This window comes from Aquila chrysaetos, chromosome 4 (assembly GCF_900496995.4).
Source record: "Aquila chrysaetos chrysaetos chromosome 4, bAquChr1.4, whole genome shotgun sequence".
NCBI classification, from domain to species: Eukaryota; Metazoa; Chordata; class Aves; order Accipitriformes; family Accipitridae; genus Aquila; species Aquila chrysaetos.
The window spans coordinates 48,467,917-48,494,501 of record NC_044007.1 but is presented as its reverse complement, the minus strand read 5'-3'; the positions used below and the strand labels follow the sequence as shown (position 1 = coordinate 48,494,501).

The window sequence follows — 26,585 nt, the reverse complement described above, 5'->3', positions numbered from 1 at the left end:
CCGGGTGGTTATACTGTGTCTGATGCACCCCAGGATGCGGTTTGCCCTCTTGGATGCCAGGGCATGCTGCTGACTCCTACTGAGCCTGCTGCCGACCAGCACCCCCAGATCCCTTTCTGCAGGGCTGATCTCCAGCTACTCCTCTCCAAATCTATACTTGTGCCCAGCTTTACTCCATCCTAGCTGCAGAATCCGGCATTTCGACTTGTTAAATTTCATCCCATTAATCATAGCCCAATGCTCCAATCTGTCTAGATCCCTCTGCAAGGCATCCCATCCCTCAAGAGAGTCAACAGTACCTCCCAGTTTGTTATCATCAGCAAACTGGCTAACGGTGCATTCAACTCCTGCATCCAGATCATTGATAAATATACTGAACAGAACCGTCCCTAGAATTGAACCCTGAGGAACACTGCTGGTGACTGGTCACCAGCCAGATGTAGCCCCATTTTTTTGTCCTTGAAAACTTACAGAGACAACAGATTCAAAGAGGCCATGTTATCACCTATAAAATATTAGCCTGTATTTGAAGAAAAGCAACACGAACTTTCCCTTTTCATTCAAAGGATTAGAACAGCAGAGTAACAATTTTTAAATTCGGGATTCATCCAAATCTTGATAAGAACATCAAGTGCCCTTTAGGAAGGAATCTGGAAGAGTCGCTTTTCAATTAAATGCTGTTACCTGTTCAACAACATAGAAGGCAAATTCCAGCCGCTGCTTCTGCAACATAGGTATCAGATGACGGAAAAAAATTGGAAGATGCTCATGGCGATTCCGAAAAGGAATAAGGATCGCCACCTTCAAAAAATTACATACATATTAAACTATTATATTAGCATTTTTAAATTCTAATGTTTCAATACAGATCAAGTTTCCCATGGCTTACATAGGCTTTTCAACTTTTACATTTAAACTGGCTTGGTGTTTTACACCTTCATTCCTGCTAGGAAAGTGTGTTGGAATTTTGCTCAAGCAATTAAAAAAAGAAAAAAAATTCTGAGTAGAATATAAATAAGATTTTCCTTTTATGTTCACTTGCTTCTAATTATACTTTAAGCAACATACACATAGGACAAGTTTGCATCCACGACAAATGTTTAGTAACAACAGTTAGTGAACATTTAGAAGTTCCTGACAATCCATTTCAAGTTTTTCTTCAAGCTTTAGTCTCTTCTTGAGCACAGATAGCATAACACATATAGTATAACATAGTATGTATTATATAAAATATACAGCAGTAAAAGACTGAGTGCTTGCAATGGTAAACTATTCTTATACACTAACAGAAAAAAAAACAGAAAAGCAGCATCTCACCTTCCATCGCGGCTTACAGTCTTTTGGTTTCCAGTGTCCTCCTGGTTTAATGTCTAAATCTTTTGAAAACAGTTGCTGAATTTCATCAAAACTAATTTCACTCATATTGACATCGATAAGGCCTCCTAGAGGTAAAAAAAATTATTTATTAATTTCAATTAAGAAAACAGATCTAACACTATGTGGTATATCATAGACAAATAGCATCAGAAATTTGTAGTTACACTACCTACAGATAAAAAAGAAACAATTTATACTACCCTTTTAATATTCAGTTTTGACAGAATGAATTTCAATATTTCCCAATATAAACATTCCTTCAATAAATCCTATATGCAAAATACTCATTTCAGAGGACACAGAACAAGCAAAGTAATTGGAATTCTATATATATTCCAGAAAATCAGAGTCACCCTTCAAGTACCACTGTTAACCATTCCACATCATCTGCACTACTGAACTGATACTCAAATTCTGGGTGTCTTCCTACCTGCACTTCCACAGAAAAAGAAATATATCATCACTACACTCAGCAAACTTCCTCAATTTAAACTCTTGATAATTATGCACATTTCATGTACAGCCTTCATCCACTAATTCACTACTGTCTGCATCAAACCTATTTATAGCAAGTTCCTGGACTTGAGAATTACCACTGATAGAACAAATTAGCCCAATGGAAAAAGCCCATTTGCAAATGGCTACTGCTGAGAGTGGAATTCACTAAGATATTGTATAAAGACCACAGTATGGTAGGAAAAAATCAGGTTAGTACTTATTATGAGAAAATATTTACACTTAGTTGATAGCTAAAAGTTGTCGGTCATTATTTATGTGTATAAATTTCAAAACTGGAAATAATGATTCTTAGTAAATACCCACAGAAGTAGAAGGAATCAAGAAAACCTGGGGAGAAGAGTAGTGTAACACTCATTAACCAAAAGCTCAAGTTGTTCTTCAGCAACTACTATGCTAGATCATCAAATAAAAATCTTGCAATAACCACCTGAGAGATACCACAAAATATTCTACTTATTTTTGTTTAAAAATTTAAGTCTTTTGGTGAGAGTTGGAAATTTAAAGTTAATGAAAGAAATCACTCCCATTTTCTCCTCTGTGCCCATACTCAAAAGATCCTCTTTGTGTCCAAAAGATTGCTTCATGTTTTAACAGTGAATTGACTAGCTATCTAAATCTTTTGGAAATATCGAAACTTTTGCAGCATGCTAGGAACAACTATTGTTTTCAAAAGAAGGCAGAAGATACTGCAAGAGCTATTTTAGTTTTGCACATGATTATAAGTAGAACTACATGTAAATGTAGAAGGTAACTTTAAAAAAAAGGAAGATGATAGAGAAAAAAGGATCAGGAACAGCACAATAAGGAGAAGATCTTTTAAGAGCAGATTTAAACAAACACATATTTATTTATTTATTTAATTTAGAAGAAAAAGGAAAGCTGGCAGTTCCTGGAAAAAGACTATAAATATACACCAGAACAAGCTAATCCTACAGAACTTTAAATACAAATAAATAAATAAATAGATAAATAAAAAGCTTAGATTATCATTATGGTTGTATCTGAAACTCTTCAATAACCTGAAAAAGAAATCTTACAAAAAGTAGATACAAGGGCAATCAACAAAGGGCAAGTATATGTAGAGTATAAACATGTACAAATTAAATTTAAAAAAATAAATAAATCACTAAATCAATTTCAGCTACCAAGAGACAGAGAAGCAACAAGAGCCTTTCAGTTTATTTATAGAATCTAATAGCAAAATAAAGATAAATAAAGGTCAATTACTACACCAGAAAAGGAAGCAAACAACACATGATGCAAAGGACTCGGGTGCCTTAGTCTCCTGAGAAAAGTTTAGATGTGATCAGATGCTTACGGAGCTTAAATTAAAGGAAAAAAAACAAAAGGAGCAATGGTAAGCAGGTGCTTCTAACTTCATGAGACATGATGAAATTCCCTCCAGATTGTTTAAAAAGTAGCTATAGTAAACCCTGAAATATTGGTACTATCAAAAGTACACAGGAGATGGGCGAATAGAAATCAGCAGTATTTCCCTGCCATTGGTGGGGGGCAGGAGAAGCGGCATCTCAGTAAATATCTGGCCTTATTATTCACTACTTCCATTACTGTCTAGTATGTTGCAATGAAACATATTTACACAACCTGCAAAAAAAGAAAGCTGAGGAAGCAGAAAGCATTTTGAAGAACAGAATCAGAAAACAAAAGTAATTTCAACAAATCAGATACATACCTAAATCAGCAGAGTGAAATTAATAAAAAAAAAGTATGGATTGTTACTGAAGGAGAAATGAAGCATACACACACAAAACAGGAAATACCTGGCTATGCTGCAATGTGCAGAAAGATATTTTGACAGTTTATAATGGATTGCCTATTAACAAGAGACAATAAACTGTAATGCAATTGCACAAAAATGGCAAATGTCATTCTGGAATACATTAACCGGTGTTATAAGAAAGACAGAAAAGGTAATTACTAGTTTGTTTTGTAACCAGGGTTTTAGCCAGTTATGATGCTTCAAAAGGAAATCAAATTAGAGAAAGTCTACAGGACAAAAATCAAGAATGACAAGAGCTTTTGAAACTATGTAGTCTAGAAAGGCTGAAAGTACTGGTTTATCTACAAAGGAAGAGGCTGACAAAAACTAAGTCTTTTCCAAGACAGAGTAATTTAGTACATAGACGGTAACCAACTTTTTTCCAAGTATCAAGGGCAAGGAGAAATCCGACCAACTTGCGAGGGCGCAGGGGGTGCGAACAAACCTAAATGCAGGTTGAGTATCAGGTTGAGTATTAGGAAAAGCTTAACTATTCAGCGAATGGAATACTAGAATATACTACTTCTGGAGACAGTAGAACTTCCTCCATTGATGATTTTTTTTTTTTTTAATACAAAATAGATTTTTCTAATATCTATTTAAAATGGTTTAGGTATACTCAACCCCAGTGTACTGAGGTGATCAAACTAGAAGATCTGGATATTTCTTATAGCTCATTAAGAGCCAGTTCTTAGTCAAACCATGAAGTGACTTGGGCAGACTGCTTAAATATTCTTAACATGAGGGTTTTATTTCATGTAACTGAAAAAACCGATCTGCTTTCCATTTACCTCTCAAGTCAGTATTAAAATTTAAAATTATGCTGATTAGAGACTCTTTTGTACTGCTTCTGTCTTGAAGTAGAGGTGTCTTGCTTATGGATTAGCACAGCAATGCTCAACCAGTGGGTTAGAACCTGAAAGACTGAGTGACGCACAAAAGGCACTAGATGTTCCTATTTTAAGAGCATACGTACTTGCAACAAAACATGATTTTACCATACTCCTTTCATGATACAAATTTGGCAAGTTGATGTAAAGAAGAGTAGTTGACTTCTATAATAACCTTAGACTATTAAGCAGGTCAAAATATATATGATTCAAAAAGCTTTCTTCCCTGGCTATCTCAGGACCACCTACAATATTTCATTGCATTAAATCTTCAGAGAAGTTTTATTTAGATTATAATTAAATACAGAGATAGCGATTAAAAAGGTATACATGAAAATCAAAGGGTGAGATATACATCTCTTTGCTGAACAGTAATTTATCCAGTGAATTATTTTCTATTAAAATTATGATTTCTCTATTAAATTAAGCAGGACACAAAAAGTACAAAGAGATTACTAACAAAAAATACGGAAAAGAGAGCAGCAATAAGGAGACCTATAGACAAATTTGGGTAAATTACATATAGCCAATGAAGATGATAGCAAGGATGGCAGAGTAGAATGAATCCCTACTCTGGCAATTCTAAATACCTGTCAGTGCAAACAAATCTGCATTAATGATTTAGGATAATATGCTATAAGTAGGCTGACCTACTAAGGTACCCTAGTATGTTCTAACTTGCTTCATCCCTCCACTCCTGGACAACAGACTAATACACAAGTAGAACAGGTAGCAGAAGCCAATGCAGTTTTGAACTAACTAATCTGGCAGAATTCAACTGCCAGATCCCTTGAAAGTTTCATAAAAAATACTAATTTATATGCATTTTTCAATCAGCATAATCATCATTCTTGTTTCTCTGGTTATCGAGTTGACATGTTTCGAACTTTTTGTTTCCCAAAGTAGCTAAAATATTTACTATTGGAATAATTTAGCTTTATTTGTTTACATGTGCAGTATTATAGAACATCCACATGATTTTGAAAGTCAAACCCTATTTCTGGAGAGAAAGAGATTGAAATAAGGATATAATCACACCATGGTTAATTGCTACTTGGATTAAGACAGTTTTCTACATGATTTAAGCTCATAAGCAACAGCAACTGATTTATACTTTTGGCTCTATGTCTGTATAATTACAATGTAAGAGACAAAGTTTAGAATTTGGAGGTGTTGAAAAGAAACATAGATAACAGGCACTGTTACTGTACTCTTCACTGGATAAACTTCTCTGTTGAGATTAAAAAAGAAGTTATCATGGAATCTAGATTAGCCTAATAAAATCCACTATTTTTCTTTGAAGAAAAAATGAACAGCAACTCAATTTGGCTATCAACAACATTGTTTGGTATGATATGGATTTGAACTGCTATATTAAAGACTTAATTACTTGCTCATGCTGAATGACAGCCCACAGCTTAAGTCAGGTGTTAGCCTAAAAGACAAGAGGTTAGAATTCTGGAAGGGGTCACAAATATCTTCAGAAACCATTTCATATTTTCTCTTACAAGTAAGTAGTTTACTTGTTTGATTTTAAATATAGCAAGTAACATAAACATGTTAGCATAAGAGATACTAATGAACAGCCATTTCTAGTAAAATATTTACACTTATTTACAGAGAGTTGTTGATTCTTCTCCTCTAGTTGGTACATTCTGACACCAAATGAGACATTTCAATTTAACTAATTAGCTTTGAGATCTATACTAATGCTACTATTAGTTCTTCACTCAAAAATATTAAGTCTGTCTACAAAACATTTACTAGAACTTAAGTAACTCCATGGATTACTGACTCAAGTTATGATTTCTTTCAAATGCAGAGCACAAAAAAACCATTTATATTTAATCATCCCTTGCTTCCTATGGCAACTCTGATAATGTAATAACAATTCCTAACATAGAGAGAAAAGCTGAAAATTCAATAGCGGTTTCTAAGAAGGAACTCTGGTTTAGCCAAGGGACTGCAAATTTATAAAGGTTAAATATAAGAACTATCTCTAATAGCAAACAATCAGTGGTGAAGGTCAAGGTAAAGCAGTCACCACCAGGAGTGATTTGCCTCTTTCTTTTTAGTGTTCAAAACTGGTCTCCTGCCTAATACTTCTTGGTCTTTAAGGATTGCTTTCTCTACAAGCTGGAAGAGAGCAAACAATGCCCAGAATTTTGGCTGAATCTGAACAATGGCAAGTTTGCAGGAAAGGGGAATTCACATGAAAATTTACAGTTAACAAGAATTTTTAAGAGTATTCCCAAAGCTATACTTCGTCTACAGAAAGAAGATAAAGTTATGCCAACAGCCTTTCAGCCACATTATTATACCATTATACCAGGTTAAGGACACCGAATTACATCAAGGAACTCTTCCAATCTCATTTTGTGTAACTGCCTTAATTGTGTGCAATACCTGCTTATAAGATCTACATACACTGGGATACTGCTATTTAGGACAGCTGTGATATTATAGGTTTTATAAAAACCCAGCAAACCAGAACAGCAATGGTGCCAAAGTACTCAACGCAGTTTCTTAATTCTGCATGACACTCCTCTGTAACTAAATACTTTCAAACAAAAGAATTAGAAGTTTAGATCTAGGCTTAAAGACAAATAAAGTTAGGGTTACCTAATCAAGTTCTATTTAATAGCTTGGGATCTTAAACATCTGGGTTTGAAAGCTTAATTTTAAAATTTCCTGAGGATCACAGCTTTTCACTTATTACATAAGTACTATTTCCTTATTATGACAGGGCTTTAGCACTCCTACCTCCATCAGTTCCACTTCACTACACCATCTTGTTCAGTTTCCTATATACTGAGGTAACTGCAATTAGCTGATGAAGATTTGAGAACTAGTTTCTGACTCATGAATCTTCGTATTAGAAATACCATTTCCAAAAAGAAAATTTTTAACTATTCCTCAAAATATGCAACTCTGAATGGGTACTTTTTATGAAGTTAGAGTATTCCTACATATTAACAAAAACATTTAGTATTTAATTTGTAGAAAATAAAATGATTTGTAAATAAAATTTAAAACACATTAGGTGATTAGTAAAGAGGCCAAAAGCTTTAGTAACACAATAGTTACAGGCAAAATTCTAATAAGCATTATTGTCCATTCTCAGATGTGTTTTATTCATTATTTTCTGCTATATTTGTGGACTCCTTACAGTTATATTTTATATTAAAATAATTGTATTTTAAGCACAATCCAATGTACTAGATAAACATTAAGGTCAGTTTAAAACTTACTCATGTAAGGCAGCTTCTCTGGACAAGCCTGGTAAGGAGAGTAAGTGAAGTTTTCTGGAAGATACACTGTTGTTTGAGCAACACAGTCACTAGAATTGTTTCCTTCAGGATAGTCTTAAAAAGAGGAATTGATTTTTGTAAAAACCTATGTTATCCACTGAATTTGTAACATATCATCATGCAGGTGAGAGCATTAACTTTTTAAAGTAACAAATTCTTAGCAGCATGATTAAAAAAAACGTTTTAATGAACTAAAGGAACAATCATTAAATTAAGATACCTTTGTTACAGCTATGACAAATATTTCCTGCTAAAGTGAACTGATAAACAGTAACTATTTGGCCTTCACTCCAGTTACAGAGAAGTAGGACTTGGGTTTAGGTCTTCATAATCAAGCTATGTCATTAAGGTTTGGCTTTTTTTTTTTTCCATAAAGCTCTTTTAAAAATGAAATTAAATAAGAAATATTCTTACCTGTGCCATTCAGTGTAGCATTTTTGTTAGTGTACAATCTGATCATGTGTCCTATTGTTTTTACATTTTCTCTCAACATTATACCACGAGCTTGCACCATAAAGAGATACGTGTTTGCTGATAAAACAAAAAGCAATTTTGAATTTGAATTAAAATAAGGTATTTCCAAATTATTCTAACATTCATTTATAATGTGTTCAATATTTGTTACTATGTCTGAATCCATGGGTAGTGAACATTAATCCTTCGAGATGAAGATCCACAAAGAGTGAAACCTAACAGCAACAAAACAAAAGAATATAATGGATTCATAACCACAGGTCTATATAAAAACTCAAAATTATAAAATATCAATACACACTTTATATGACACTTTCATTTCTATTTAACTTACAAAAAGCAACTGACAGTGCCAAGAAACAACTGAATTTACCAATAAAAAGGTTTTCATATGTAGATACATCCCTTATATATGCGTCTACATATACATCATAGAAACACGGGACAAAAAACATCTAGAAAATCTTTTAGTCCCATAGAATAGTCCTCCTTTTTACTCATTAGTTATCACAACTTTCAGTCAAAATGTACTGCTATTCAGTCACCCCCAACAGCTGTTTCGTTATACAACTGCTACAAATCACTGCCCATCTCAAAGTATTAGTGTTTGATAATTATATGTGAAATATTTATTATAGGCATCAAGTGTGAGTAAATCAACATTCTGAGTAATTAAGCAACTCACTAACAACAGCATGAAATATTCCTCTGTCTCAGCCTTGCACTCAAAGCCACAAATTTGATCTCAAGACAATTCTTTGTCCTAAACAGAAGAGAGTAAATTGGAAAAGAAGCCGCATTTATGTCTGAGTAAGCAAATGTCTATCCAGGACTCACAGAGCTCAAAAAATAATGTAAAGGGAAGGAAAAATTCCCTTTGCAGAACAGTTTTTACTCTAGGTAGCAAACAGGATCAAAGGTATCATCTGTCACTTCACCTATGTTAAGCACCCATTTTTCTGGCAGATATTTGGCTCGCTGTAACTAGTAACCACCCTAACCAAACAATCCCCTAGACTTTGGAGGAAAGAACTAAACACACCAGAAAAACAACAGATTAATCTTATTCTGGCCTAAAGAGATTAAAGAAAATTAGAAAATTATCTCAGGAACTCCGCTTCATCAGATGACCCGGCACCAGTGGCATGACACAAGTAACACCAGATCAGTTGATATCTTCTTACAGCCCAATGCAAAAAGATCAGAGCTACAAAGAACTGTTTATAAAGGACTGGGGCATTTCCAGAGGAAAATACAGTGACTAATTCTACCACATCAGCAAACAATACTACCGACACCCACAGATACACAAATACCAACAAAATCTTTTAAGGAATAGTATTTGCAAACCCTACAACAATGTTTTTCTTTTAAAAAGAATGAATGGAGGGGCTCTCCTGGCTTTCAAACAACTCCTTATTAAAACAAGGAATATTATCACTTAAAAAACAGGCTCTGAACATGTCAGGTGCTATGCATGGTGCGTAATTCTCAAACTCTTGGCCAGCATGACTAGCTGTTTTGGTTAACAAAAGTTTACATGTTTGTGAAAGTTACTCAGCTGCTAGGATCCTGAAGTTGTCTCAACAGCCCCTGGCCACTAAAACAGAAACAAAACAAAACAAAGCAACTACAACCTTGGCCTGATGTCAGAGGTAGGAAATCCAGCAAGAATGATTCTTACTAGGATCCAAGACAACAGATAACATTCAGATCTCCTTACAGAAAACTTGCACAAAAACTTCCAAAATTTTAACCCAATTCACTGTAAAGTAGCACTCTGGGGTTCCAATTATTTTCTTACATTCATAGTTTTCCATTCAAATTCTGGTTTTTAGGGTGTCTGTATTAAACATTTCAGGGAATCTATACAATTCTTGAGTTCATATATGAAGTCATCTACTCAAGAACATAAAAGCAGTTTGATCTGTTCCTCCAAGAACAATTATTTACTTTCAAACAAACAATTTCAAAATTCAAACTTCCCTGAAAGTAAAATTGGATTTCTGCCTTTCAAGTAGGACAAAATTTTCCTAATTAACAAAGAATTACTTTCTTCAAACTTTAACATATTTCAAATTGGTATCCTCCCTTCTCTTTTCCCCACATATTACTGTACAACTCTTCTCTTCAATATATTCCTATTCCAACACTAAAAGTTCTTTTTAAATATAAATCAGTTAGTAAATACTGATTTCAGAGATAACCTCTGGAAGATTTTGTGCTATATTCTCCTTTTTAACATGATACCAAAAGCCAAGTCACTTGAGTTTTTAACACTGCAGAACAGCAGGTTTACAGAAACATAACTTTAATTCACATATATCAGGTGTGGTGGGTTGACCCAGCTGGCAGGTAAGCACCCACCCAGTTGCTTGCTCACTCCCCTGCATTGGGATGGGGGAAAGAATCAGAAGGGCAAAAGTGATGAAAAAAAAACCAAACCACCCAACTAAACTCACCACCAGGAGACAGATGCCCTGCCAGTCTCCAAGCAACAGCTACTTTGGGGGAAAAAAACTCACCAGTTTTATTGCTCAGCATGACATTACTCGGTATGGAATACTTCTTTGGTCACTACTGGTCAGCTGTGAACCCTCCCAACCTCTTGCCCAGCCTCAGTCTACTTGGTGTGGGGGACAGAGTGGGAAACAGAAAAGCTTGCAAGCACTGTGCAGCAATAGCTAAAACATTGTGTTTATCAACACTGTTTTGGTCACAAATCCAAAGCATGTGTCTCCGAAGACCTATGCTTAGACCTCTTTCTGATAGCCCGTAAATCATTTCATTAGGTACTTCTTGTTCCTTTTTCATCAACAGTACAAGCCCGTATCTTCAAACTTCCTAAGAATGATACCACCTTTCTCAATGAGAACGGTCAGTGCTTTTTCTTCTACTTACATGTTCACCAGCCTTGGAAATTTCTTTCTGGCTGCTACCAAATCACATTGATTGCAAACACTTCAGCTGTTAGACAGATAGATGTCACTTACTACACATGCAGTGACAAGAAATTATGGACACTGTGCAGCCAGCGAGCATACTCTCCAGCATTGCTCCCCATATGGTTGAGAGGAAAGATTTGCTCCAGAAGTTACTGCAAGTAATATTAGAAAAATCTACTCAAACATGTTACTGTTGCAGTTTTAGGAATGTGATACAGTACAGAACTGAGACTAAGACCTTCAAACAAGTCCACAAGAAAGTCAAGAGGGCCGTATAACTGTTCTCAATTCCTGTGGGAAACTCTACTGTAGTCCAGATAATGCAGACATAAACCTTGATAAAACAGATTTTTTGCAAAAGGATCTGCATCTCCCCTTTGTTGAAGGACAACTTCCTTCTGATCGAGGAGAAAAATTACAACAAACACACGAGACCTTTGTGAGAGACAAAGCTAGAAAAGGCATTTCTCTCAAAAGCTGGCATCATGAAAAGACAGAATTAAAAAAAACAACCAGGCAAAGTCTGCTGCCACCTTGGCTTAAGTATTCAAGAGCTGCTCTTGCTAACGGGAAGATCTACCTAGCCTTGTCATGTTTCCATCAAGCTGTTCTTGTAGTCTACCCCAATCCAACACCTCCTCTTCCTGGCTGATCTGCTTGTCAACTCACCATCCAGCTCTACCTAAATACATAAACACAATGAAACATCATCCTTCCTGTGCGCACTTTGTCCCAGCTACCTGGGTCCCCAGCACAATCATAGTTACAAGGAGTACAGACCTGATCAGTTTACCCCATTGTCATTCAACAGCTGCTTAGGTAGTAGCAGATGCTTCAATGCCAATTAATTACTTCAGAAGCTAAAAGCATCAGGCAAAAATCAAAGATATTAACTTAATCCTAAAAATAAAACTCATCTACTGGCACAGGTTTGTCGGCAAAGACCTGTGAAGAAGAGCACAGTTCACATCACATCAACCAGCAGCAACAGCAACAAAGCATTCAAGATAATCTACAACAGCCAGAAGCGTAACACAGAAATACATCTTTTCTCCTAGCGTGGTGAGGGAAGACGACTGACAGGAGAATACCAAGGGCTGCAGTTTGATGACTTCCACAGCAATCCTCTTTTCAGCTGTCAATGGTACTTTAATGCTAGTCATCTTCCTGAGCTTGGCACAGCTTTCCACAAACGTTACCTATGCTGTAATGAATATGACCCTTAACATGCTGGGGTGTCCCTCAAGTGCCTGTATACTAATGCACACAGTATGGGAAATAAACATGATGACTTAGAGATCTGTGTGCAGTTCCAGGGCTACAATCTTATCCGGATCACAGAGACATGGTGGGATGACTCCCATGACTGGAGTGTTGCAGCAGAGGGATACAGACTGTTTAGGAAGGACAGAAAGGGAAGACGAGGAGGCGGAGTTACACTTTACATGAGAGCGCAGCAGGAGAGCATGGAGCTCTGCCTGGGGATGGAAGAGGAGCCAACTGGGAGCTTATGGGTCAGGATTAAGGGTGACATTATAGTGGGTGTCTGCTATAGTCCACCTGACCAGGACAAACAAGTGGATCATGCCTTCTACGGACGGACAGGAAAACAGGCTCACATTCACAGGCCCTGGTCCTCATGGGGGACTTCAACCACACCAATATCTGCTGGAGTGACAACACAGCCAGATAAAAGCAGTCCAGGAGGTTCCTGGAGTACATTGACGGTAACTTCCTGACACAAGCAATAGAGGAGCCAACGAGGGGAGGTGCTCTGCTGGACCTCATACTCTATCAAGAAGGAGGGGCTCACTGGAGATGTGAAGATCCAAGGCAGCCTTGGCTGCAGTGACCATGAGATGGTGGAGTTCAGGATCCTTGGGCAGGAAGGAGAAGGCAAAGCAAGCTCACAACCCTGGACTTAGAGAGCAGACTTTGGCCTCTTCAAAGGTCTGCTTGGAAGAGTCCCACAGGATAAGGACCTTGAAGGAAGAGGGGGGCAAGAAAGCTGGATAATATTCAAGGATCACCTGCTTCAAGCTCAAGAGAGCTCCATCCCAATGAATATGAAGTCAAGCAAAAATGCCAAGAGATCTGCATGGATGAATAAGGAGCTCCTGGAAAAAAATCAAACACAAAAAGCATACAGAAGGTAGAAGCAAGTACAGGTAATGTGGGAAGAGCACAGAAACAACATCCAAGCATCCAGGGATGCAGTTAGGACAGCTAAAGACCAAATAGAAATGAATCTGGCCAGGGATGTCAAAGGCAACAAGAAGGGTTTCTGTAAGTACATAGGTTACACAACGACGACTAGGGAACAAGTGGACCCATTGCTCAACAGGACAGGGGACCTGGTTACACAGGACATGGAAAAGGCTGCAGTATTGAATGCCACCTTTGCCTCAGTCTTTACTAGTAAGACTGTCCTTCAGGAATCCCAGGTCACACAGACCAAGGGGAAAGGCTGAAGGAAGATGTACCCTTGGTGGAAGATGATCAGGTCAGGGAACACTTAGGCAAACCGGGCATACCTAAGTCCATGGGCCCTGATGGGAGGCACCCACAAGTGCCAAGGGAGCTGGCGGATGTCATTGCAAGGCCACTCTTGACAATCTTTGATTGATCATGGCAACTGGGAGACGTGCCCAAAGACTGGAGGAAAGCAAATGTCACTCCTATCTTCAAGAAGGGCAAGGAGGATGACCCAGGGAACTACAGGCTGGTCAGCCTCACCTCAATCCCTGGGAAGGTGATGGAGCAGCTCATCCTGGAAACCATTCTTCAGGTACATGAACAACAAGAAAGTCATCAGGAGTAGTCAGCATGTCTTCACCAAGGGGAAGTCATGCTTGGCCAACTTGATAAACTTCTGTGACGAAATTGCTGACCTGGTAGATAATGAGAGAGCAGCGGACATTGTCTACCAGGACTTCAGTAAAGCCTTTCACACTGTATCACATAAGATCCTCATAGACAAGCTGGATGAGCAAACAGTGAGGTAGATGACTGACTGACCAGGCCCAGGGGGTGGTGATCAGCAGCACGAAGTCTAGTTGGAGGCCAGTGACTAATGATGTACCCCAGGGGTGAATACCAGGTCCAGTCCCATTTAACATCTTCATTAATAATCTGGATGATGGGGCAGAGTGTACCCTCAGAAAGTTTGCTTATGACACAAAACTGGGATAAGTAGCTGATACACCAGAGGGTCATGCTGCCATCCAGGGGACCTGAACAGGCTGGAAAAATGGGCCAAAAGGACCTCATTAAGTTCAACAAGGAGGAGTGCAAAGTCCTGCACCTGGGGAGGAACACCACCAGGCACCAATATATGCTGGGGACCACCCAGCTGGAAAGCAGCTTGGCAGAAAAGGCCTTAGAGGTCCTGGTGGACACCAAGTTGAACATAAGCCAGCAATGTGCCACTGCTGCAAAGAAGGCCAATGGCATCCTGGGCTGCATGAGGAAGAATGTTGCCAGCAGGTCAAGGTGATCCTTCCCAGTCCTCACTCAGCAGTGATGAAGCCACACCTGGAGTACTGTGTCCAGTTCCAGACATGGACATACTGGAGAGAATCCAACAAAAGGCCATGAAGAAGACAAAGGGACTGGAGCATCTCTCCTATGAGGAAAGGCTGAGAGAGCTGGGACTGTTCAGCCTGGAGAAGAGAAGGCTCAGGGGGATCATATCAATGTATATAAAGGGTGGGTGTATATGTATATAATGTATATGAAGGGAGGATGCAAAGAAGATGGAGCCAGGCTCTTTTCAGTGGTGCCCACTGACAGGACCAGAGGCAATAGGCACAAACTGAAACCCAGGAGGTTACCTCTGAACATCAGGAAACACTTTTTTACTGTCAGGGTGACCGAGCACTGGCACAGGTTGCCCATGGAGTTTGTGGAGTCTTTATCCTCAGAGATACTCTGAAGCCACCTGCACACGGTCCTGGGCAACTGGCTCCAGGTGGCCCTGCTTAAGCCAGGGGTTTAGACCAGATGACCTCCAGAAGTCCCATCTAATCTCAACTATTCTGTGATTTTCTTCCACTACTGTCTTTCTGCATTTGTACCAACCATCACTCCTGTCACAGTGCAAGGCAATGCACAAACCAGGAAGGCAAAATTTCACATTTAACCAAAGAAAACATCTAACAGTGTAATCACTTAGAACTAGTTTTATTCATATTCTCCTTATTTCACTGTACATGGTCCATAGTAAATAAGAAACAGCACTTCTGATTCAAGAAACACATACAATCCAGACTGTCACATAATTTACAAGGCAAGCAAATGGGAAGTGCAGTGCAGGGTATAAAACAACACACCCATATAGGGCACCTTGGAATAAATACCATACTTAATGTTCCACCTAAAGCAGCTGCAGTGTGAGCATGAGCTTATACTAAATTCAAATGAAATTTTCACTAGCAACTGATTCAGATCTGTATCAGCAATCATGGACACACAGCCACATGTCAGTCATCAAAAGTCCTGGGTTTAGGGCATTACTTAAAACTCATTCTGATAAAGCACATCAGCACATTAAAAGGATCATCCTGTATTCCAGAGGAAATGTTAAAAATATCATACGGATCATTTTTTGTCTCCAGTATTTATAGCTCACTAGCTATTAATAGTTTTACGTGTTAGACTGAAGAAAAGACTGCTGGGGGCGAGGGGTATGCATTAATTCTTAAAATATAAAAATATCTGTTAAAATGGCTCAATGTTTTACATCAGGTAGCTTCCTGTTTAAATATTCATCCAAGGACTATTTACACCTTTTTTAAAGAAAAAAAGGTCTCATTCACAGATCTCTCCATTGGGGAATCAAGCTCCTTCCAAGCAGTACACCAAAAATTAAAGCACTACTCACAATACTGCATTAGTTTATCATCCTTAGCTTCACAGAAAAAGCACAAAACTCAGTTTTATATAGAAACTTAGTAATTTATCATGCTGTACACATATACCAAAGCAAAGCCAAAACAATGTGCCATGCACTTAGAAGCAATCAAAGTAGTAAAGTATACAACAAGACAACTGAAGTTAAAACTGGATCAATGACTAACATTCTGAAGAACAGTAGGAAGATAGAACTGTCATTACTTTAACAAGATAGTAAAAAAAGCATTAATTAGATTACAAACTATGATTTCTTAAATGCCAAAGGAGAAAAGATGAACAAACTTGGAGATAACATTTCATATAAAATGCAGCTTTTATTGTACAAAAAAACAACCCCAAAACAAAAACCCCACCCCAAACCCAAAAACACACAAGAAAAAAGCCTTATTTCAAAGAACTTTTCAAAGCAATTAGCAAAAAAAGTTAACACCCCCCATACTTAAAAAGTGAGAAGATGATTATCAGAGCAGCTGTAGCAACATTATATACTGATCTTCTGGAACAAAATAAACCTGAAAAGCTTAGATAGGAGATACTTCATAGAGAATCCAGGGACGCTGCAAAATTCAAATGCAATAAACACAGCTTTACAGAAAATCGGGTCTTGCCAAATGAGCACTGCCCCTAAAGTTACTTGTCTGCTAGTCAACACGTTTTCATAAGACTTCTGAAAAGCACATTCAACACATTGCATAAAAATTGACATGGATTTGAATGGGTTAACAGAAAGTTCTCCACTAGTAATTGTAAATGGGGAATCATCTCAAGAGGACATTTCTAGAACAAGTCCCACATGGATCTCTTCACATCTCAAGGTTATATGGTATTATTCTCAGCAATACTAGAGTTATAAATACACTATTAGCAGAGTTCATGCATGGCAAATTAACACAAAAATGTTAAAGATTAAATTCTACAAACTAATCTAAATATACAGTAAGTAGACCTCAGCTGAAGATTGCTTCTAAAACATCACAGTCATGATTCTAGGAGGTAGGAATATTTTCCACAACTACAGGATAGGGACTTTAGTCTGTAAAACAGATTCATTAAACAATTTTGCAGTGAAGGACGATACCCAAAGTAATGTAAGACTGCTGTAAATTGGTTCCAATTTACAATGAACATAGCTAAATCCTATAGTAAGTGTTCAACTTCCATAGGATTTTATTTATTTTTACACATTTGTTTTTAATCAGAAGTTGTTTTTAAAACATATGCAACAACCAGAAAAAAGCAAAAAATTTTATTCCTTGAAACATATTTTTTACTTGATTTGTTGTTGTGTATTTAATATCAGTTTTGCACTATTTGTAATTTAACAATAAATCCAAACATTTCATAGGGGTGGTGAGACTGCATTTGAGTCTGCATATGTGTATCTCCTCATAAGGATAATACATTAGAAAGATACAGATCACCTCAATCTGCTGAAAGTATCAAAAACTACTGACGTTTCTGGAGGCTAATAGCATCATTCATATGCTGCAGATGGATGAACCTGTATCAGCTACAACAGCGAGGCTTCAAAATTGTTTTCAGTGGTGGTGTTTTCTCAATACTCCAGACAAACTCTGTATACTCATTGCCACAAAGGACATGCCAAATGGATGAGTCCTCTGACTGCAAGTCTGAGAAATTGAATAAATGTCAGTTCACTGTTTATTGGAGCCAGTAAAAGAGGAAATCTCATTGATCAAGTCTCCATTTATGGGTAAAGAAAAAAAAATATCAGAATTTCTTTCTCTAGAAATATTTTTAAGCATGATAAATGATACAACATTCAATACAATTTCTAACACATCTGATACTATTTTATACTCCAATCTTGGGCTATTAGTTGATTACATAGCTAGTCAGAAATAATTCAATAGCTAATTCTGAAACAGTATCCTACAGAAATTTAAAGATCTGCATTGCTGTAACCACCACCAAAACAACTTATATATTTATTTGGTTTGGTTTTCCCCTCCACTCAAGGCAGGTTCAATGAGGAAAGTAAATACTTTCCTTGAATTTCTACTGTTTTAGCAAAGTTTCGACTCCCAACTTTAAAGTACATAATTAAATTTCATTAAGACATTTGTTCAGTGAAGACTGTTCTAGGCAGGCTGACTTTGGACATGAACAATTAAATGGTTTTATAGTGATATTTTAAGCCTAAACCTTGCCAATTCTTCCAGAATTTTGTTTTAATGAGTTCATTTACTGAGAAAAATAGAAAACTGTAGTACCTGTAAATCAAATATTCCAAGTATTATCATAAATTAAATTTAAAAAGAATACACATACCATAAAGGGAAGGTAAAGGAGGAAAACTGCAAATTTAAGAAAGTGAACTGACCATTGGGGATAACTTGCAAAAAAAGCATCTTTTGTATCTGAAGTCCTGAAACCAATCTCTTCACTGCATTCACAAGAATCTAGCACTGGATCCCACGATGCACAATCATCGCATGCTGCTCCCCATAATACCATTGCATAATTTGAATACCAAAGATTACCCAAAACAAAGAGCTGTAGAAAAGCAAGCAGATATAGTCACTTGCAGAAACAGTCTTATTAACAAAAAGCCAGTAGATAAGCTACCTTTCACCACAGACAGATGTGGAAATAGTTAAAGCTTTGGCTACATCACTAAAGCACCATAGTTCAAATAAATGTTTCCAGGGCATACAGTTTCTCCTCCTCAACAGATGAGAAGGCCACATTCAAATGACCGGCTGGCTTAAGTGAAAACTCATTTCACGTGAGGTCTCATAATTACTTTGTCCTTGTGAAGTTAGCTGCACACTGTAAGTGCCTGTATTTTTTTCCCTTTTCTGACTAAGAGCAATATCACAAAATGAATACTCCACGGAATCTTATGCAGGCAAGTTCCCCGACTAATAACAAAGTATACCTAAGAGCTTTAGGAAAACTTATCAGATAAAGATGCAAAACAACTGATTCAGAAAGAAATATGCATGTTTAGTCAAAGCTTATCTGTTGGCAAAAGTGAAAGACAGTCATGAATGACTGAACTGCAATAATTTATTCAGCATCAGGTGCTAGGAATGACTGTGCTGGGCCAACATAATGGAAAAATCTTTGCACCTCCCAGACTAAGGCAGAAAACTTACCCATGAAACCACCTGAGCTCATAGTGAGCTTAAGCCATTAGAATGCCAGGGAACTTTTGATCACTGGAAATCACTGATCAAGCAGAAGAATGCATAAGCCTCATACTCCTCTTTGCACAAGGAAAAAAAGGAAGATCCTATTCCTCAGAAAGTTGACTATAATTTTTCTGTGAAAGGGTTTGGTTGTAATTTGTGGAACTGAAGTGAAAAACTGCAATGCAAGCAAGAAAAACACCACTACAGCTAATGAAATTACTCCTGCCTCCAAATGAAGCCTTTAATAACAAGTGAACTTTAATAAAGGAACACAGCTCCCAAATACATAGCTCCCAAACAACAAATAGCTCCCAAACAACAACCAGGTCTGTTGTACAGACATTTCCCTGCAGAAATTACAAAACAAAGGGACAGACAAGTTTCATTCAGTCAAGAAACTTGTAAGAGACCCATGAGAACAATTCCCTAGAAAGGACTAAAAGGCGGCGATAGCAGCAAAAAAACAGTGCACCCCTTCCTACCACATCCTGCAAAACCTATCAGCCTTTTACCAGATGACACTTCAATACAGCATCAAAGGAGGAGAGTAACAAAGGATTTGTTTTGTTTTAAACAGGCTAGCTGTATTCTTTCTATTTCAGTGCAGCCCTTGAGTTGCATTGAACCTACTGCCTTGAAGACACAGGCTCTATTACAAAATCCTCAGACAAGGTATTACCATCCACATATTGTTATGGTAAACACAGTCAACAGTATGCTGCCTTGTATTAGCAACAGCATAACCAGCAGATCGATAGGAGCAGCTATTCCCCTCTATTCAGCAACTTGTGAAACCATATTTGGGGTACTGTGTCCAGTTTGGGGATCTCAGTAAGAGACAGACATTAACATAATCAGAGTAAACCCAGAGGAAACCTTCCAAGACAGAGCATATGATGTATGAGTAGAAACTGAAAGAAATGGGTTTGTTCAGTCTTAAGTAGAAATGGCTAAGGGGAGGATGAATTTTTTTTCTGTCTTCAGCTATGCAGTAGAAGCGTATAGAGAAGATGAAATTGAACACTTGGAGGTACACAGAGAAAAGACACAAGGCAATGAACACAAGGTGCAAGATGGGAAATTACGATTACATACTACAATTTTCTCACAGTTGTCAAACACTGGAACAGGTTTCCCAGAGAGACTGCAGAATCTCCATCCCTGGAGTTATTCAAAACTCAACTGGACATGGCCCTGAGCAATCTGATCTTGCAGGATCTGCTTTCAGCAGGAGGTTGGATCAGATGACTTCCAGAGGTCCCTGCCAATCTAAATTATTCTATGATCAAACAGCAAGTCTTTAGAAATACCACAACTGCCACAGATGCCAGGAACAAAGAATATTAGCACAACAGCTGAGCCCATATCTAATGGGCTCAGCACCTGGAAGCACTGGCAACCATTTATCTTGCTGATAGCATTTTCAGCTCTTTCCCCCATTTGTGCACAAGTTCAAAAAGCAGTGATATCACCCTTTCCTATTAGGAAAATTATTTCCTAATCACAGAATAGGAAATAAATTGATACCAAATTGTGAGCTAAAACCAATGGAGATGTTTCCAAGTTCCACCTAGCCTGCACAGCTGCTCTTTGGTTAGGATCGCCAGAGTACTAAAGTTTTAATAAGAGAAGCAGAAGACCAGAAGAGAGAAAACAGTAGCTGTTTTTTCCTCCTCAGTCACATTCCACCATTCAGGATTTCTAGTTACTGATGTCAAAGACAGACTGCATCTTCCCTGATCGCTGCACTGTTCCATAACCAGTTATTACGAGAACTACAGAGGTCATCATGTCCAGGCTGGCCAAGTCAGACTGCAATTTACTACAATATGGAGAGCTCCAAAGTACTCTTCCACCCAATCTGGTAAAGCTTCTCTGCTGGAGACAGACAGAAAGGAATAACCCAGAGATGAGTAAGAGATCACTTTCTGAGATCAGTTATGTTGTTCAATGTGATTTCAGTTATGATGCTGATAGAAAATTGGAAAAACAAAGAAAAAATTCTCTGGCAATACTCGGATTGGCTTGGCAATAAGATCAGCACATGCTCTCTCTTGGTCACCACTGCCTTGCTACTTTGTCTTATTCTCCACATCTTTGGATCCTTTCCATGATGTAAACTTGAACCTAAATACATGTTCTGAATAGCTGTCAGCACCAGACATCGACTACTCAAGTGCCTTTTATCATACTGTTATCTATAACTGAAAAAGAATGTATGGATGCCAAAGATCCCAGCTCTCGGCTAGCTTCTTCAGTCTCTAACTGCAGTATACATGGATATTTGTAACTTCTAGTGAAGTTTCAGAATCACAGGCAATCTTCATTGACTAATTCAAAACCAGCAACCTCAGTCTATATCTTTTCATTTCATGTACAAGAGAAGGAGCACCAGATGAAGTAGTCAGAAAAGGCGTCTTTCTGGAGAAGTAGCACCTGTTATCTGCTTCCATCAAATATTTGAGGCTATCACATAGAACTATCATTTAAACATTTAAATGGGATTTTCATATTTTAAACATTTAAAATGTTTTCTACCATTTTACCTTGCAATCCTATCCCTCTAGGTTTTGCTTCAAAACATCCACTCAAACAGGGAAAATTAAAACCAGAAAAACAGTTGTCTTCTCTAATCAGCAGTTAGAAATCAATCTGCTTCTGTGTTTGAGCTCCTCTGACTATCAAAAGACCGCCAGGGTGCTGAGGTAAGGCTGCAGCCATCTCTAGCTCATGCCATCTTCTGTTTTTACAGAAGAGGGGAAAGGAGGGATGTGAACAACCCCAACATAGTGTATGAATTCTTCTCAACCATACAAACTTTCTATTTTTATATTATATGGAATATTAGAGGTCTTGGTCTCAAAACACAGAGCAGTGTCTGAAAACCTGAAATTTAAATGCTCTTCCTCTCCTCATATTCTGAAATACATGGGATAACAAAAGTTTCTATTTCCCAAAGAACTAACATTCTGCAAGGCCTCTACCAAAAAAAGTGATATAGAACTAAGTACTGTACAAATAAAAACATTAAAATATTAGATAGAAATATTAAAGACCTTAAAATAATTAAGATTTTTTGCTCTAAAAAAATTGTCAGTATTCTAAATTGACCCAAACAGCATCTGTCACAAAATCTGCAATTTCGCTAAAAAAATGCAGTAACTCTATTTTCCAATTAGCGTGAAGGACAGAGGGAATGTGATAATGACCTCTTTGAGAATTCTCCCAGTGCTAAGGGCTTACTTGTATGGACATCTCCTCCCTTTGATAAGCCACGAACTGCTTGCTAGGAGGGAATTCCACTCTATTAGCCCATAAGAATTCAAATTTTGACTCAGCTTTGACATCTCGGGAAGCCATTCTGCTACATAACCCACTTATTTTTCCCCTCCTATCTTCCAGTACACTGCTGGTCCATGAAACACTTGGGAGTCCAACTTCTCCCTCTCTTTTCAGTTCCTCTGACCATCAGGAAGAAAAACCAGCCAGGGAGCAGCCCCAGTTCCCAACAACACAATTAGAACATTCCTCCTCCTTGCGACTGTGTCTTGTAGCTTATTGAGGGAGAAAATGTTCTGATGAACCAAAATATCTTCACTAAAACATATCTGTACACATAAATTATGACATATCCCAACCATTTATGACTTAACTGCAGAATATATTTCATGAAAAGCTGCTAACAGGTAAGGCAGCTAAACTTCCATAAGCAATCTTAAGCCCTCTTCCTCACCACACACACAATCAGCTTTGACTTAGATATACCTATTTCATCACACTCAGGGGAAAGGAGCAAGCACACTGAAATATTCTGTTCTATCACAATATGCAAATGGCATGAGCATACAGCATAGGATTATTAGATTAATCATCTGCCTATAAACTTGGGGGTGGGGTGCTACTGGATTTTTTTAAAATCTTCCATTCTTACATTTTCCCCAAGAATACTGCCAGAGTGCCTGTTGGTTTTAAGATAATATTTAACCTTCTTTCTCTCCATTCTACACAGTAATATTTCCAGGAGCAAATTCCTGGCAAATCAGCACCACATCTGCAAGCTGACAGGCTTAGATTACCAGTGTAAAACTTTCCTATTGCCCTTTCCTTCACCATTTTCTATATTCTGTCCCCCAGTAAGACCAGCACAGCATGGCAGCATTTCAAACTGGATCCAAGAAGTGCTGCAGACAAAGAATAACTCCAATACTGTAGGGTTTTGATTTAAGCTGGATGAGTTCACAACACAACTGCATAGAGTTAGGGCAGCACACCGTTGAACAGTAGCTGGAAAGAGTGTAATCTCACAAACTCGTGTAACTACTGAAGATTTTTGTACTGTTAAACCACAGCTTGAAAGGGCTAACTGCAGTATACAATATGAGATAGCCAGGCAGACCAGTTTGAGTATTATTTTTTCCTTAAGGTTGATCAGACCTAAATAACCTACCTCAAGAATACTTTTGGTGCATACTGTTGATTTCATTTCACTCCTGGTACAAAGGAAACTGAACAGACATGTAAACCCCAATAGCTGAGCAGCAAAATGAAGCCAGGAAAGAAAAGTCTCATCACTAGAAGCTCTGATTCTGAACAAGGTACTGCATAAGCCTTGTTTCATAAGAGGACATACTTCTAAGAAGATACCCACTGAAGAAGAAAAATTTAAATAATGAAGTAAAACTCCAGCTGCGTACATTACGTAAGATGTTAAGAGTTTCACTTATAAAGATGCGGAAACTGCACTTTGTTTTTCTAAATCATACACCAACTGCTTGTAATTAAAGTCTACTCTGATATTGCACTAGTGTCTCATAGAACTAAGATGTCTAAATGGACCCTAGCAGCATCATTCTCTCACAAGACTAAATTACATCCCTTTCAGTGGGGAAACACTAACAGACAAGAAACTCAAGAACTCCAATCCATGATATATTCCCTAGTATTTTTTTATATTTATTTGAACTGTAATAATAATTGACAGGCATGTCAATATTGTATGAAGTGCTATGAGTATGGGAGAAGCCATTGCACCTTGAAAGGGTTTACAAGCTAAAGAGAATATTGTGAGCAAGAGCAAGCCAAACAACATAAAGACACCAGTCAACAGGAAACAATTCCTGCAGATTCAGTGGTCAAATCAATGTGGATGTTTTTTAAGCAGTGAGGACAAAGAGCGAGACAGTTTTACAGGTATTTAGGTAGCACCTGATAAGCAAGGAGAAGTGCAGAAGAAAGCATCAATGTCCCCTGGGAAAAAAAAGGAAAACACTGCTCAACCAAGACACCCAACACAGTAAAACACCACAAATCGCTGTGCAGGATACCGCTTGCCTTAGCTCAGGGGTAAAGCTAACCAGTTCTGAAAAGATCATCCAGCGAGAGAAAGCCTGATGGTCTCCCAGAAACAGTGGAAGAGCAAACTAAGGAAAACAGCACGGTTTTTTGTCTGACCCAGACTCCCACAGTTATTTTACATAGCTTTTCTTAAAGAAACTGTTTGTCTCCCCTCTGAAGCGGTTCTTCCAGAAGTGGAAGTGGACCTGTAAAACCTGTAAAGAGAGATCCCACCGACAGAAGTAAACAACAAATATCCAAATTGGTTCTTAATTTCTGTTCACATGTGCTTTATTATTAATGAAGTTACTAATAATGTAAAAGATGAACACATTCAAGTGACTCCAGGAGGCAGTTCTGCAGTTCTTTCCTGGTTTCTACCGTTAATTTGTAACACGATGAAACGGTGAGCTGCTTTTTTGCCTCACTTTTCCGGCCTGGGAAGCAAGAACAGCATTCACCTACCTCGCGACGGCAGATGAATCTTCTAGAGCATTTGAAACCAACAGAACAAAGATGCGAGATTAACACACGTTACCGCCGCCCCGACCCTCCCTCGGCAACGGAGGCTCGCGTTTCGGCACCCGGGACGCCCCTCGCCCGGCGCCGCCCGTGCCCCCCCCCCCCCCCGCGGTGCCCGGCGTGACAGGCCGAGGGAGGCGGGTGCGCACCGCCGAGCCCCCCCGGCCCCCCCGCAGCGCCCACCCCCGCCCTCGCCACCACCACCACCCCCCCCCCCGCCTTCCCGAGGGGGCGGCTCCCGACTCACCGATCCCGGGGGCCACATAGATGAAGTAGAGGCAGGAGGAGGAGAAGGAGAAGAAGAAGATGAAGGCGAGCATGGAGCGATTGGAGACCCGCAACACCTTCCGGAGCAGTGGCATCCTCCCTCCGCGCCGGCGGCCGGCCGCTCCGCTCAGTCCCGGCGAGCCGCGGCGGCGCTTCCCAGAGAGAGGCGGCCCGCTCCTCCCATGGGTCGGGCAGCCAGAAGGTGACGAGGGGGCTCCGCTCGCTCGCCCCCTCCCTCCCGCCGCCTCCCCAGGAGCGGGCGGGCCGGTGGGGGCCGGCAGGGGCAGCGCGGCGGCTCGAGGAGGCGGGAGGGCGGCGGCGGCGCTTTGTGGCCGGCCCGGCCGCCCGCCTTCCTTCGCGCTGCGCCTCCGGCCGGGCTGAACCCGCCGCCGCGGCTCGCAGGTGGCGACCGGAGCCGGGAGGGGCCCCTAGCGCTGCCGCGGGGCTCGGGGAACGTTCCCGCCGCTGCTCATGCCGCCGGGCGCCGCGGCCGCCCGCTCTCCCGCCTGCTGCCCTCTCACAAGCGGCGGCGGCGGCGGCGGCGGTAGCGGCAGCGGCATCCCCGCTGCCGGCGGGCAGTCACCTCCGCGCCCAGCCCGACCCCACCGCTCCCACCTCCTCCCGCACCGGCGGGGAGCGCGCTGCAGCCGCGCGGCGTCGGACCGGCCCCGCCCCACCCCGCCCCGCCGAGACCCGGCTACTGCGGCGGTTGGAGCGTGCGCGAGCCCCGGCGCGGCGGCGGCAGCGGCGGACTGCAGAACTGCGGCGGGCGGGCGCGCGCCCGCCCCGCGCTCCGGCGGAGAGGGGAGGGGGGGGGGGGCGCTGGAGATGCCGCCGCTATAGTGCGGTGGCGGCGCGCGCGCGCCGCCCCGCGCTCCGGACCAATGGGAGGCCAGGGAGAAGCGAGCCCGCGAGCCCGATTGGCTGGTGCGTGGACGGGCGCTTGTATCACCGGGGCGGGGGGAGGGGGGCGAGGCGGGCTGGCCGGCCCGGTGTGGCCGGGGTCCGCCGGGGTCAGCGCGGCCGTCACGTGAGGGCGGGGCGGGAAAAGCCGTTGTGGGGAAGCGGGCGTTGAGGGGAGGGTGGGCTTCTCT

General features: G+C 39.9%; 1 protein-coding gene across 1 annotated transcript in view; it reads right to left on the bottom strand.

The window, feature by feature from the left end:
- The window catches only part of B4GALT6 (beta-1,4-galactosyltransferase 6), a 35,257-nt gene extending 9,097 nt beyond the window's left edge, over nucleotides 1-26,160 (bottom strand). The window contains exons 1-5 of the mRNA XM_030012009.2: nucleotides 25,472-26,160; nucleotides 8,292-8,408; nucleotides 7,818-7,931; nucleotides 1,318-1,442; nucleotides 685-801 (exon numbers count right to left, since the gene is read on the bottom strand). Coding sequence (XP_029867869.1) covers nucleotides 685-801; nucleotides 1,318-1,442; nucleotides 7,818-7,931; nucleotides 8,292-8,408; nucleotides 25,472-25,586 — 588 coding nt within the window. The 5' untranslated portion in view covers nucleotides 25,587-26,160. The remainder of the gene's footprint in view (nucleotides 1-684; nucleotides 802-1,317; nucleotides 1,443-7,817; nucleotides 7,932-8,291; nucleotides 8,409-25,471) is intronic.
- Between the last annotated feature and the right edge of the window lie 425 nt (nucleotides 26,161-26,585).